The sequence below is a fragment of the Lycium barbarum genome, chromosome 12 (genome assembly GCF_019175385.1).
Source record: "Lycium barbarum isolate Lr01 chromosome 12, ASM1917538v2, whole genome shotgun sequence".
Taxonomy (NCBI): domain Eukaryota; kingdom Viridiplantae; phylum Streptophyta; class Magnoliopsida; order Solanales; family Solanaceae; genus Lycium; species Lycium barbarum.
This window is the reverse complement of record NC_083348.1, coordinates 97,887,753-97,903,390: the sequence shown is the minus strand read 5'-3', so window position 1 is coordinate 97,903,390 and position 15,638 is coordinate 97,887,753. Positions and strand designations below refer to the sequence as shown.

The 15,638-nt window shown below is 33.7% G+C and overlaps 1 protein-coding gene across 1 annotated transcript; it reads right to left on the bottom strand.

The window, feature by feature from the left end:
- Positions 1 to 2,926: 2,926 nt before the first annotated feature.
- LOC132623095 (probable WRKY transcription factor 15) lies at positions 2,927 to 4,664 on the bottom strand. Its single transcript, XM_060337802.1, has 3 exons — positions 3,822 to 4,664; positions 3,412 to 3,537; positions 2,927 to 3,317 (listed from the first exon to the last, which is right to left on the bottom strand). The coding sequence occupies exons 1-3, from the start codon at positions 4,532 to 4,534 to the stop codon at positions 3,158 to 3,160; spliced, it is 999 nt and encodes a 332-aa protein (XP_060193785.1). The 5' UTR covers positions 4,535 to 4,664; the 3' UTR covers positions 2,927 to 3,157.
- Between the last annotated feature and the right edge of the window lie 10,974 nt (positions 4,665 to 15,638).

Genomic DNA, 15,638 nt, shown 5'->3' with positions numbered 1-15,638 from the left:
ATCTTCCGTTTATATGGTAGATACAGAAATAAATCGTGCCCCATTACATTCACCAAAAGGTAAGTCGAACACATTCTTTCATATTGTCCTCTTTTTAATTTTTTAGCTTTCTTTTTTAAGTTGGAGCGGGCATTTGTTCTGGTATTTTATCTTAGTCAATAGTCATGGTTCTTTTCCTTAAAAGTATAAAATAAGACTTTCTTTTACTATTTAGATTTTGACCAAAACATTTAGGCCGAGACGTTCAACACCCAATAAAGATTACTGGTCACGGTTGTTTAAGCTGCCTTCATTAATAGTTTTCAACAAGACATAATTTCTAACTCTTTACAAACACTAAGCCTCATTATTATTATTTTTACAAAAAAAAATCCTAGTATTTACGATCTATTCCCATAGAACATCCATTAGCGACATAAATCACTTTTTTAGTCCAGGGCACCACACTTTACCCATTGGTTTCACGATTAGCTAAGAGAACTGGGTGTACCAAATAATTAGTAATGTGCCAAATACAGAACTATTAGAAAATCCATTAAGGAGCTTGAGAACAGCAAATCTTCGAAGTAACTTTATTAGACTTACTAGATATAGTTATATATTGTTGTAGGTCATTTTAGTATGATGTACATAGATTTATATTGTGCATTTACAAAAGAAACTTATTAATTTATTTTTATGTGGGCATATACTTCTTCATATGGCCAGTGGCGGACCTAGGATTTAAGAGTCGTGGGTGCCTCATTAAATTTAATAAAATAAAATCCTGAGCAGAGATTCAAACCCAAGTTTCCTGGTCACCCAAATCTTTAAAGTTCTACCTGGAAAGCAAAGCACCCGGCTGTGTTTTTTTATTTCTAGGGTGCTTTTTGAGTTTTTCTACCCAATTTTCATATATTTTTTATATAACTATATCTAGACTGCGTCGAATTTAACGGGTGTTGGAGCACCATTACATTGGGCATAGGTCCGCCCTGCATATGGCAGGTAACTTCTATACACTAATAATGTAAAATAATTTTTAAGTATCCACTTCAATGATAATTATCAGTAATTGCCCATAAAAATAAAATAAAAAATAAAAAAGATCAAATTACCATTGCAAGTAGTTAAAATATACTGATAATATAGAGATTCTTTATACAGTAAATAATTTCTACCCCACAAAGATAAAGATTGGGATAAAGTCTGAGTACATTCTACCTCCCAGATTCACTTGTGGGAATATACTAGATATATTCTTTATACAGTAAATCCACATAAGTTAAATCCATTTATCTTAGTGCATGCTTCTTCGTACGACAGAGTTTCAAACTATATATATGGCGTGGGGTAGGGGGTAATCAACGAAAGAAGGGCAGAAAATAAGACCACAAAAATGATCACGAAGGTTTACTCGGACGGATACGCCCATACTATACGACGATTCCCATGCATGATATATAGTCAGCAGCTTTGACGAAGGCAGAGAGAAAATTAAACGAAGGGAGCATAAAAACAAAGAGTAGGTCCCCCATACTCTGAACCATAATGATAACTCATGAATTCTTCAATCAACCCATCTGCTCTTCTTTGACTTGTGAACCAAAAACATTGATTTCAATGATTCAATCCTCCTCTTATATGTGCGTGGCGTTCAAGACTTTTCACACCAATCATTCCTCATATATTTCAGTCTAAATTCTACAACTACAGCCAACTGTTTTTGCTTCAATTCCAATTCTGAAAGCAACAAAACATCTAGAACTTTTCAAGTATATATGTGGTAATGTTGCATTCATGTATTGCCAATTAATTCTTTAGATCATAAGTGCAAACTAGAGGCGGTTTTAGGGTGGATGTTGCAAGTTCAAATGAATTTAATACTTCCAGCTCGAAATATATACATGTATAGTGTAGTGCACACTTAACTTCTACGTATCTAGTTTGAAAGTAGACGTACTCATACTGTAATTAAAAAAAATGGACATTGAATCTTAACTTAATTAAACTTAAAAGTTAGCTCATGTGGTGAGGACAAGATCATATGTAAACACATCGAGTATTAAACATCTGGATCGTGAACAATATAATATGAGGTCTAACATCGGGTAAACTAAAATTTAGATGCTCTGACTTTGATACCATTATAAGAAAATGAACATTGAAGTTAGCTCATAAAGCGAGGGCCGCCCGAGAGATCGTACAAATAGATAAAATTGAACTTCCCAACCGATGTGGGATCAACATACTTCTACATATGTAAACACAGGATGCAAATATCTATCCGATGCTAATTTACTTTCTACTTGCCATACTAATGACAAATAGTAGTAGGGGAGGAGAAACGTAAATGCAAAATGTGGTTGATAGATATTTGCATTTACGTTTCTCCTCCCCTACTACTATTTGTCATTAGTATGGCAAGTAGAAAGTAAATTAGCCGTCCCATTTTCCCAACTACCAAAAGTAATTCCGTGTCCGACTCCTTTTCCATTTTGTTAGTCAACCGTCCCAAACACGACATCAAAAGAGACCATATAGATCAACAAGGTTGTTCCACTACGGCATCATCATTTTTGACCAAGTCGCTTTCTTGCTTTTTACTTTTTGATGATTAACCATTTAGACCATCTAAGCAAATAATGATAATAACATGAAGTTTTTTAAAAAGAAAAAGATAAGCTATAGCTACTCCATTAGATGATGTCTCTCTGTTTGACCAATAGTAGAAATTAAAGGAAGGGAAGTTGGGCATCCGAAGACGAAAGCAACAAAGTAAAAAGCAAAATAAAGAAATCAAATTGCATGTGCTATTTCTTTGAATTATTCAACCACTCCTAATCCATTACCCCCTACCCCAAACGCTTTTTAAAAAATGAAACTAGTTACTTGAAAAATGATTTAGATAACCCACTACTAATAAGTTCAATTATACTAAAGCATAAAACACTATCAACACATAAAATTAGTTAAATGTACTAAAAACAAGTCTAGTTTCGGAAGAAAGAAAATACTTAATTACGATGCTTAATCTCCTTTGAGATGGAACTTGAATTACTCAACAGACTCAACTAGTCTGATTAACAACCAGTTTACATTGATCGGACAACCCCTTTTTTTTTTTTTTTTTTTTTTTTGCAGGGCAAACAAAGCTATTCGCTACATTTGTTCTAACTTAAGAAGACTCTAAAATGAGACTACTTGTTTCTGCAACAGAAAGTGAATGATTATGCTCCCCTTCGTATGTAACAATCAGCATAGTTGGATCATCCATAGCTCTCTCGACATGTTTACGTGCTGGACACCCTCTTACACTACTACACTTGTAGTATCCCCTGTTCATAGCCGGAAAAAATATTTAGATACCGAAAAAAAGAGAAGTTTGAAAACTCATAGAAGATATTCATGAATTTTCTCTAGTATATTTACCTTGGGTGTGGAGATCCTTTGATTGGCTTCTGTCCATATTTTCTCCATGAGTAATCATCAGGTGGGATATCTGCCAATTTCATGCTAATTGCTGGTACTCTAACTACCCTCTTCAGCCTTAACTTCCTGTCAAATTAAGTTAAAGAATTATTTCACTATCACAGCCGTACTAGACCACATTGAAATTGACATAATTAAGTACATAAAAGTGTACTTTCTGTAAGATTTTTGACAAAATGACCACACAAATTAAATAGAGTTCTTGGTTCTCTCACTGCTGTCATCGAAACCGTAACGCGTTTAAAGATATAATGTAGTAAATGAACATACATCATAGCTAATAACTTAATTTTTAGATGGATGGTCACGCAATTTCACAAAGACTGAATGGTTAGAGTGAATTTAATTACCTTCTCTTGGAACAATGGCATCGACCAGAGGATCCACTGCACTTGCCAGATACACCATTTTCGGATAAACTGCACTTTCTTTTCAGTGAAGAAGAAGAAGACAAGGGAGGCTTTCCAGCAGAATTAGAGACCTGAGAAAGATTGGTAGTAATTTGGAAAGCTGAAGATGAAGAATATTGCTGCTTGCTCTCTGTTTCCCCTGTTAACGACGAGATATTGAACGAGTTTGTACGAGACATCTCTGGAGAATATGAGAAACTAATCGTCTTTGGTTTAACCATAGGGCTATAGTGGTCATATGAAATTAAAGGGACTTGTTGGATTGGAGTAGGAGAATACACTTTAGTGTCAACTATCTCTTTGCTAGAATTTGAAGGAGAAAGAGATGTAGCCAAAGGGGCTCTTCTAAATCTGGCATGGCCAGTTCTGTTTCGATCTAGAAGTGAAATTACCTTTTTGAACTTTGTAACCGCTGTATCAGCCACGATTTCAATCTCCATGGGAGACTTATTTTTTTGCTCTAAATGGCCCTGTTTTTGTTGCTGGATTTGTTGAGATTGAGTCTGAGATAGCAATCTGATGAGTTTCTCAACACTCTCAAGACCAGAAGCAGCTTCTTGAACCACTGTTTTTTCTTCCATTTTGGACACGAAGTTGATACAATTAGTAGTATTCCTAGTGTTTCTGTAATCCATCATTAGCTCCACAGCCATTATAGCTAATTTAGAGAACTGAGGAGTATAGTGATTTGGACAATAGAAACATCAAATGAATTGTATGGGATAGGAAGAGATGAGAGAGTTGATAAAGAGTCAAACTGATGGCTTTGGTGAGTTATTATAAAAAGAAGGGGAAAGAGAGAAAGCTAATGATAAAGTAAACAGTAGGTGACTTACCTGTCACTCTAATCTAACCTCTGCCTCGTCAAATTTAGGTGCGAATACGATCGGACACATAGGGCTTCTTTTCTTTTTACTTTTTACTTTTTTAAGCTCAAAAAAAAAAAAAATGAAATGTTAATACAATTGTCGCAGTTATCTCTTATACATGCTTATTATGAGAAAATTTGTTTTTTATTATATTTATATAATTTCTCAAGTATATAAATTTTTGTTAGAGAATTGATATCTTAATTCAAGCTGAAAAAAGAATATTCATTATTCAGTCTTTTTTACTGTGATTCTGCCATTATAAGTCAAGTAGTAACAAAAAGCAACATAATAAGAAATTTTACCATTTGTCACATTATCCTATGGGGAGAGTTGAATTCTTGAATTATAGGAGTCACCTTTTTTGTTACTGGTAAATAAGCAACTTTATTTTTTCTCGAGGGATGTGAAAGAAGAGAATATGATGTTGCTTTAATAAAATTGATTCTGATTATTCTGGTCTGAAACGAATGGGATGGGTCATGGAACTGATGGTCCATTGACCTTTCTTTGGGGAATAGCAGTGGGACCAAGAAGTTGGTGGGCCCAATGGTTTTTTTTAGGGGAAATTTGAACTGATCAACGTCAAAGGAGTGTGACAACGCCGTCCGATTCACGAGATAGTCGTGTTTGCTTTGGAGGATTTGTTGTTGGTTACCGTATTTTCTTTTTTCTTTTTTTTGTTATAACATAGTGGATGATCAAAGAAAAATAGGGGCATGAATACAATATATTACTATGCCTACAATTAAGCCTGTCAACTGGTCCGGTTGGACCGGTTAAAATCGGTAATTGGATCGGTTAAATTGGAAACGGTGAATCGGTTAAATCAGAATCGGTGGACTGGTTTACCGGGGTTTTTATAACGGTCCGATTTTTAAATTTTGGGACCGGTTAACCGGTCAATTTTTATTTTTTTTAAATATGTTGAGTGGACTGGACCGTTGGGCAACGGTCCATTTTACAAAAATTATCGTTGCCAACGGCTCCAAACGTCCCTTTTGGCCTCCCAAACCCCCCAAACTTTTTTTTTATACACTTTAACCCATCCCCCACCCCTATATAAACCCCTCTCCATTTTCAATTTTAATCCACACCAATTCACTCTTGTCTGTCTCTCAGTTTCTCTCAATTATAGTTACTTTGCAACAATTAGTCACTTTAAATTTCTCTCAATTAAATATTAAAATTTTATTCTAGTTTCAATTATTAATTTTGCAATTATAAAAAAAAATTATTGGTGAAGTTGGTAATTTTGCAACAATCCGAAGTAGCTCCAAAGCTTTGGTGGATTTGCAATTCTAGCTGCCTTCACTTTGGTGGAAATTAGTCCGGCAATTTGGTACCTTCGTTCCAACTCTATCTTTATTTTTCGCTATTTAATTTGTTGTAATTTATTTTCTTCTGATTTATTTGCGTGCGATTTAAATTAATTCTATTTAATAATGTCGAAGAGAGTGAGACGTGGTGGCGGTAGTAGTGATATTGTTAGGGTGGGCTTAATGAGGACACATTTGTGAACGAAACACCTAATTTAGTTATTGATATTGGTGGAAATAATCCACTTTTAGATCATGAGATAATGCAACACTATACCGGCACTTTTAATGAAATTAATGATGATGAAACACAAGCCCCTGAAAATCTCATAGGAGATACAGGTCTTGCACAATCATATACACAAGACAAACCGCCAAGAACTCGTAGGCCAACCGCTAGAATTTGAAAATTTATGACTAAAGATAAGAAAAGACAAACAGCTACATACAGTTTATGTGTTTTTAGGCAACAAACTAGTAAGGATGGTGGACGGATTCACTAACGGGCCATATGAGATCTAAACATAGGGATGTTTGGGGAGAGAAAACGGGTTAAAATATGGGGGGTAATCAACAAACAATAGACCCACAAACCGGTAGAAATTTTAGCTATGACAAGAAAAAAGAGCGTATAGAAATAGCTAAAATGGTTGTTTTTGATGCTCTACCATTTTCCTTTCCTTCGGGTTTGCGGTTTGTTACTTATATTCAACGTTGTTACAATAAAATGTTTGAGGGTATTCCTAGAAGTACTTGTAGAGCGGATATTATAGATTATAAACTTATATAACACATATAAATATACCTACAATATACTAAGAAATACTATAATATACATAGACTATACAAAAAACAAAAACAAAAAGTTTTTTTTTTTAGTTTATAACCGTCCGGTTCCGATTTTCAATTTTGGAACACAAGCCCCTGAAAATCTCATAGGAGATACAGGTCCTGCACAATCATATACACAAGACAAACCGCCAAGAACTCGTAGGCCAACCGCTAGAATTTGAAAATTTATGACTAAAGATAAGAAAAGACAAACAGCTACATACAGTTTATGTGTTTTTAGGCAACAAACTAGTAAGGATGGTGGACGGATTCACTAACGGGCCATATGAGATCTAAACATAGGGATGTTTGGGGAGAGAAAACGGGTTAAAATGTGGGGGGGTAATCAACAAACAATAGACCCACAAACCGGTAGAAATTTTAGCTATGACAAGAAAAAAGAGCGTATAGAAATAGCTAAAATGGTTGTTTTTGATGCTCTACCATTTTCCTTTCCTTCGGGTTTGCGGTTTGTTACTTATATTCAACGTTGTTACAATAAAATGTTTGAGGGTATTCCTAGAAGTACTTGTAGAGCGGATATTATAGATTATAAACTTATATAACACATATAAATATACCTACAATATACTAAGAAATACTATAATATACATAGACTATACAAAAAACAAAAACAAAAAGTTTTTTTTTTAGTTTATAACCGTCCGGTTCCGATTTTCAATTTTGGAACCGGTTAACCGGCAATCGGTAGCCGGATCGGTTTTTTGACCGGAAATCGATCGGTTTCCAAACAGGTTGTCGGTCCGGTCCGGTCTGGTTTGGACCTGTTAACGGACTTACCTACAATGGCGGAGGCGGAATTGTGATCAAGGTTCGACATTTATTCTAGGATAAATATAATTTAAACATATATAAGTATATATAGTATACATATAACTTAAACATATATAAGTATATATAGTATATATATATATATATATATATATATATATATATATATTGTTAGTTAGTAAATATATAAACTTTAGTTATAAACTTATATAACACATATAAATATACCTACAATATATTAAGAAATACTATAATATACATAGACTATACAAAAAACAAAGAGGGCTTTTTTTTAGTTTATAACCGGCCGGTTCCGGTTTCCAATTTTGGAACCGGTTAACCGGAAATCGGTCGGTTTCCTAACAGGTTGCCAGTCCGGTCCGGTTTGGACCTGTTAACGAGCTTACCTACAATGGCGGAGGTGAAATTGTGATCAAGGTTTGACGTTTATTATCTCTCTCTCTCTCTCTCTCTCTCTCTCTATATATATATATATATATATATATATATATATATATATATATATATATATATATATATATAAAAATAGAAAGAATCAATATGTTCATCAAGGTTTCTTTTTTTTTTTAATCTGATTTGAAATGTTTTTCATGGAGATGAGAGCCTATTGAAAACAACTTCTCTACCTTCCAAGATAGGGATAAAGTCTGCCTATTCCCAGGGGCGGACCTATATGGAGTATAATTTAGTGATACTCTAGCACCCGTTAAACCCGACATAGACTAGGTATAGTTATTTATGAAATTTGGGTATAAAGATTAAAAAAAGCACCCTGGAAACCAATAAGATAGTTGAGTGCTTTGATTTCCAGGAGGAGCTTTAAAGGTTCGGACGGGCAGACGCCTTGTGTTCGAACCTCTACTTAGCGTTTCAATTTTTAGTAATGATAATATTAATTGCAGCTATTTTTTAGTGTTGCATTGGCACCCACGACCCTTAAATTCTGGGTTCGCCACTGGCCTACCCTCGACCCTTTTCAGACCCACTTGGCACTTGTGCAATTACACTGGGCATGTTATTGTTGTTGTTGTATATATAGTTTGATTTTTCAAACGAAAGAGATTTACATGAACTCCCTTCTACTCTCTAGGTCCGCCATTCGTGTCTAACTAGAATTTTGGATTTTTTAATTTTAGTTTTGCAAAAATTATTTGTTTGATTAAAAATTCTTTCAACTCAATTTTTCAAAACTTTAAGAACTTAAAAATTAACGATGTCACCAAATTATAAGATTTGGAGGTAAATTGCATATTAATTGGTGGTATTTGGCTACGTACTACTTCTACTTCCTCGTTTTTTCTTTGGGTCCTATTTAGTTGACTTTTCTGAATCTTTCTGTGTCTTTGTATTATACTCATTTACTCAGCACTCAGCAGGGCCTGAAATTTTGTTTCAATTCCATTAGTCTGCCTTTACTCTTTTGAATAAAGGAGTTTCGTTTCAATTCCATTTTGCACAACATTAATTTATTATTTAAATGTGATTTATCTCGGGAGGTGGTTTATCTTCTAGAATTGTATGGAGTAATTTATTAGTCTTACCTCCTCAATTGGTTTAGCCAGCAGAATTCCGTTGACAAATGATTATAGGTTTGACTAACTTAACTAAAAAAAGTAGTTTAAATTAGAAATGAAAAACAAGGATAATTTTTATTCGGATAGAATTAGACATTCTTGTAAACTTTCTCTTCCAAATGGTAGGAAAATGATAAAAACCAGCTTAGCTAGGACTCGTTCAAATTGACTTAGCTAACATGTCTTTCGTTTCTTCCTTCACATAGTCATATCTCTTACTATTATTTAACATTTCTAATAGACAGACTTTTTTCAAAATTATTTTAGCACTGTTTTAAAATATTTAACACTAATCTGGTAGTGAAATTATTATATTTAACACTAATCTGGTAGTGAAATTATTCTCCGGAACTCTCATGGATGTCCAAGAACAACGGAATATTCAAGTGGATCGATAAATCAACTTAAATCGACATAAAAAGCCAAAATGCACTTTGATTTGATTTAATTCGCGGTTAATCTTTTCTTACGGCACAATCAAATTGTTTAAGATTGAGGTAAATTGTTAAGAGTCCCACATCGGTGTATTAAAGGGTACATGGTCTCCTTATGTGGACTTGGATATTCCTTCTCTCATAAGCTAGCTTTTAGAGTTGAGTTAGGCCTAAGATCTATTTTTTACATTGTATCAGAGCCAGATCTGCCTCGTTCATCGTTTTCGATGACCCCATATTAAAATTGTTGCAATCCTCTCATCATGAGGTAGCTTTTGTGGTTAAGTTTTCCCAAAATCAATTCTTTACATAAATGAAATCCTAACCATTTAAATTTAAATGAGCACCACTACTTTTAAAAAAGAGCTACTTCTACTTCATTTATTCATCCCATATTTCAGCAGGTTTTAAGATGTTTAAATGGGTTAAGCACAAAATCAGTTAAGATAGGAATCTAATCCATTTCGAGTCAAACATGTTTGTTGAACAAACTTTTCACACGAGACAGTACTGCAGTTGAGCATTTTTTTGTGAAAACTTATCAGTATCTCTTTAGGTGAGTTGTCCATTGAATATATGATACATCAATTCACGCTATGAGATACACGACTGAAGAAAAGTAAAACAAAGGACTAATCATAAAATAGAATCATAGGCTACCTTGTCGACAAAAAATATGATTGATCAAATTCTAATGAGTCTGACATACAGTGAACATTTTATCAAAGAGTGACTGGTAATATCAATGGCTAATATGAAATTTGAATATTATGGGTTCTAGATCAAAATTCTATAGCAAAACATTTTATTTAGTGGGGTTAAAAGTATTATTTATATTTATTGCTTTAAGTGGGGCTGGGAACCTCATCTTTCATCAAAGCGGCGCCTATATATCTGCCTAAACCTAAGAGAGTTATAGAGGGTTGAGTCTCAAAAATTGAAGTGTTAGGTAATAAAAATCCAAGCTAGAATCTTATAATCAGCAACAAGTCAAAGAAGAAGATTTGCTGCGGACTATATAGACTGCGGTCTCCGGAATCTTCGCTATTAAGAAGGCTGCATTTTCAACAAGCACATGCGAGAAAAACTGGCCATGCAAGCGCAAATTGGCCTCACCTACCTCCTACTGCAATGTTTCCGCTCCAAAATTTTTATCCTCAATATTTATACACTTAGGGGTCGATTGGTGCGAAGGACAAGCAAAAATAGTCTCGAGATAAAATTTTAGTGCCTCCTTATTCCATGTTTGGTTGGAATAAAAATCTGGGATAATTAATCCGGGAATTGTAGCCTTATTTTATCCCACCTTGAGGGTGGAATAACTAATCCCGAGATTAGTTATCCCGGGATAAGTTGTTTCTCAACCAAATTAGGCTGGGATAAGGGGTAGAATCATGTATAAGGAAGAGGTTGATCAGAATTCACTTCGTCGAAAAGTTTACGAGCAAATAGCATAAAAATGTAACTTTTTTGCACATATATAAGCTTTTAAATCCCATTGATATAGAAGGTGGAGCTTGTAATGTACTCCCTCCGTTCGCTTTTACTTGTCGTGTTTCGCTTTTCGAGAGTGAAAGTACATGAATTTTGGACTTTGATTAATATTTTAAGATGTATTTTTTCTTCATATTAATATGAGAAAAATTGCAACTTATAGGATTTTTCTTTCAGTTTTCGAGCATCTAAATTTTAATTTAAAAATATTAAATTAATCTAATTCAATTTAACTCCAAAGATTAGTTAAATTAGAGTCCGGAGCCTAAAGGGTATAAAAATACACGGTATTTACCAAAAGGGGATGCCCAAAAATTTATATACCAAAAGGGGTATATCGTGGGCTGATCCACGATATACCCCAAAGTTTTTTTTCGGCTGTCAGAGCCAATCAACGAAAAATAAAAAAAATAAAAAATTGAACGTACAACGTGGACTGATCCACATTATACAATATATTTTGTATAACGTGGATCAGTCCACGTTTTACAAATATATTTTGTAAAACGTGGACTGATCCACGTTTTACCTCTAAAGTTTTTTTTTTTTTTTTGCGCGAGCACTAAAAAAAAGAAAAAATTGGTAAACTTTGTTTTTTGTGCAACACTTAGTGTGTTTTTTCATACTTTGACCAATGATTAATCGTGTGTGAAGACTCTGAAACGTCAATATTTTGGACGAAGACGAAGTATGATTCTTTTTCTCCTTTTTGATTTCTTCCTTTCTCTCTTTTGTTGCCTTTTTAAAAAATGGAATGACCGATCATGAATTCTATGACGTTTTTAAGACCTCACTAATCAGCCAACCACTTTTCCATGAAGCGCCAGGGAACCATGCATTCCTCCCGGGCTGAGCTCTCGCGTGTCCGGGATCCGATCAGATCATATAGAACCTGATATTTTTTTTCTGCGTACAATAATGTAGGCTCAATACATTAAGGATACGTAGACGTTCGGATCGTCATTTTAGGGGTTGAAAAGGTGCCCGAAGTAAGTTTTGTTTGAAAAAACTTAGTGTTTGACTGTAAGGTTATTTTAGTCAACTTTATATGTCGAGAAAATTAATCAGCTTTATTTTCAAAAATTGAAACCGCAGAAGTGAAATTGACATTCACAGATACATTACCCCGTGATTTTTACGTTGAAATCTATTGCGTATCATCATCTTATAAGTAAATAAAACTGAAAATTTCACGCCAATTTGGGGGAAAATCGAAATTGAATGGGATAAAAGGAGTTTCTTTAAAAATCGGCTCAGCCAAATCGCCTTGTGGCAGTTTGTCTGCGTAGATCTCGAAAAAATACGCAAGTTCAAAAAAAAAACGCGTAAAACGGACGTCCGAGCGCAAAGTTATGACCATCTAAAGTTTGACCACTTTACAACTAGTTTTTCTCCCTATATCTTGTAGAATTATATTTATATTCAAAATAATGTTTTGTCGTGATTAAAAAATAACACACTTAAATCAAAACCTTAAAAAACAAAACACTTAAACCTTAAACAAAACTTACTTCGGATACCTTTTCAACCCCTAAAATGACTATCCGAACGTCTACGTATCCTTGATGTATTGAGCCTACATTATTGTACGCAGAAAAAATATCAAGTTCTATATAAAATATTGACGTTTCGGAGTCTTCACACACGACTAATCATTGGTCAAAGTATGAAAAAACACTAAGTTTTTTCAAACAAACCTTACTTCGGGCACCTTTTCAACCCCTAAAATGACGATCCGAACGTCTACGTATCCTTGATGTATTGAGCCTACATTATTGTACGCAGAAAAAAATATCAGGTTCTATATAAAATATTGACGTTTCGGAGTCTTCACACACGATTAATCATTGGTCAAAGTATGAAAAAACACACTAAGTGTTGCACAAAAAAAAAAAGTTTACCAATATTTTTTTTTTTAGTGCTCGCGCAAAAAAAAAAAAAAAAAAAACTTTAGAGGTAAAACGTGGATCAGTCCACGTTATACGTTCAAAGTTTTTTTAAAAAAAATTTTTTGTTGATTGGCTCTGACAGCGGAAAAAAAACTTTGGGGTATATCGTGGATCAGCCCACGATATACCCCTTTTGGTATATAAATTTTTGGGCATCCCCTTTTGATAAATACCGTGTATTTTTATACCCTTTAGGCTCCGGACTCAGTTAAATTAACTCTTGAGAAGCGAAACGTGACAAGCAAAAGTGAACATATGGAATAATAATCAAGGTGCATTTTAGTTTGTTTTTCTTTTCGAATCACTATATTAGAATTCATCGACTCCGTTACTGATTACAACTGTGAAAATATATATGCAAGAGTTGCTAAATAGCCACACCAATTTGACCCAAATTTGGCCACTTATGTAAAAATCACCATAACCTCTATTGTACAATTTTAAATTAAGATAAATTTTGAGAAGAAAAGATAGAAATGACATTAAGTAAGAATAAATTATTAAATTTGACCTAAATAGTCATATGAATCTACCCCATTTGAATCATTGTGTCCAAAATAGTGTGACAAAAAGACCTTATTGAACTAACTATATGTCATAAAAGTGTATGCATAAATGTTGTGGCGTCGTGCATTTATATTGGTTTGATACATGAATATAGAGTGTGAGTTAATTTTTTTGCAATCAATTGAGGATATGAATGTGGACAAACAGGAAAATTTGGGTCACTCGTGATTTCCTCCACATTGATCGACGAATTTACGAGAGTAGTAATTAATCGCTGTCTCTATTAGTCCAAGTTTCCAACTTCATTGTTGACTATGGTGTCCTTTTTTAAAGTTTATTCGAAAACAAGTAAACCTGAGAACCTACGTATTCCCTTAGGTATTAGGTTACATTTTCGTGAATTTCCTTTGCAGGCAGATCAAGAATCTTACATAAGAGAATAAGCAAAACAAAACATCTGCCACTAGAGTGCAATCTAAGTCAAAATAGCATAAACGGTAAACACCCAGCTGGCATTCATCAAGGACGGACAACAAAAAGAAAAAAATAGCTAGTGCTTATAAAATTTTATTTATGTATAATGATAGTGCAAAAAACTTATTAGGGTAAGCAATAACTATAATATCCGTGTATAGAATTTAAATTTGTCTTTATATTATAGGGTTGTGTGTTGCGATATGGTTTTGCATCTTCAAGTTTGGCGTTGAAGGAAAGACTGTTCGCTCATGATTTTATAGTTAAACTTCTTCCTCTGTTCATAAACCAACTTAACTTGTACTTGGTCAATGGGTTGAAAAATATAGATCACCTGATCATGCAATTAGTTGATTTAGCCAAGAAATAAAACATGCACACAAGGTAATGTCGTGGTAATAATATTTTTTTACCAATACGGCGATAATTAAGCTTTTGGTGGCACTTTTAATTTCTCCCTAAACATAATTTCATACTGATCCAATAGAGGCATGAATGAAGCTTAATTAAAAACTTTAAGTACTCTATTACTATGCGTTACCCGCAAAAGTTAGTCTATATATATATAAGCATAAGAACGATACGCAAAAGATAAACTCTATCGGGTATTACATACACGACACATCAATAATCTAAGTCAAGGGTAGCAAATGGGTGTTTTGAGTTAAATTTAAGCGGGTCAAAGAAGTAATAAATGAGTCATTTCTCAACCCGACCCAAAAGTTAGTTGAGTTGAAATTAGCCGACTCAAAATGGGCTAAACGAGTCATTACTCCCAATCCACACCTATGTAGTACAAAGTTCTAATTTTCTTTGTTTGTCTTCTTTTAATCTGTTTAATAAGCAAACAAAATCAATAAAATTCATTTTCTTCTTTATTAAATCTATATATGCTCTCTCCATCCAATTTATGTGATATAGTTTGACTAGGCATGGAGTTTAAGAAAGATAGGAAAACTTTTAAAATTTGTGATCTAAAACAAGTCATAAATATTTTGACAAAGATTGTAATAGGCCAATTTGGACTACACACTTAGATCAAATCAGCCCAATTTTAAATTTTTAAATTTGTGCGGAGTGGTTAACATTCCCAAATAAAACTTGGAGTCATATTTTCATAAACTAATTTTTTCATCCATAACTCTAATAGTGACCGGAATGGTATTTACAATTTAAAGTGCCGAGTTACCTTACACCAAAGAGATTGCTCAAACATGAATTTCTACATAAAGAGATTTATTATTTAAAGACCAAAACAGATTATTCTGAAAGTCACTTTCCATGAGCTTGCGGATCAATTTAATGAATGTTAGTGCATTATCTAAAATAGCATATATATATATATATATATATATATATGATATCTTAGGATGTTGAGACCACTTGAAAGATGAATAATTGTACAAATACTGTAGATTCTGTAGCGAGCTAGGAAAATATTGAATGGAATGCAGGATGCATAATTATATGCAGATAATCTATTTAGACATTTG

Excerpts from the sequence above, each read along its gene's own strand:
- LOC132623095 (XM_060337802.1), bottom strand. The coding sequence starts at position 4,534 with ATGGCTGTGGAGCTAATGATGGATTACAGAAACACTAGGAATACTACT. Across the intron at positions 3,538-3,821 it reads TGCCATTGTTCCAAGAGAAG|GAAGTTAAGGCTGAAGAGGG; the intron begins GTAATTAAATTC and ends TTAATTTGACAG. Across the intron at positions 3,318-3,411 it reads AAAGGATCTCCACACCCAAG|GGGATACTACAAGTGTAGTA; the intron begins GTAAATATACTA and ends GGCTATGAACAG.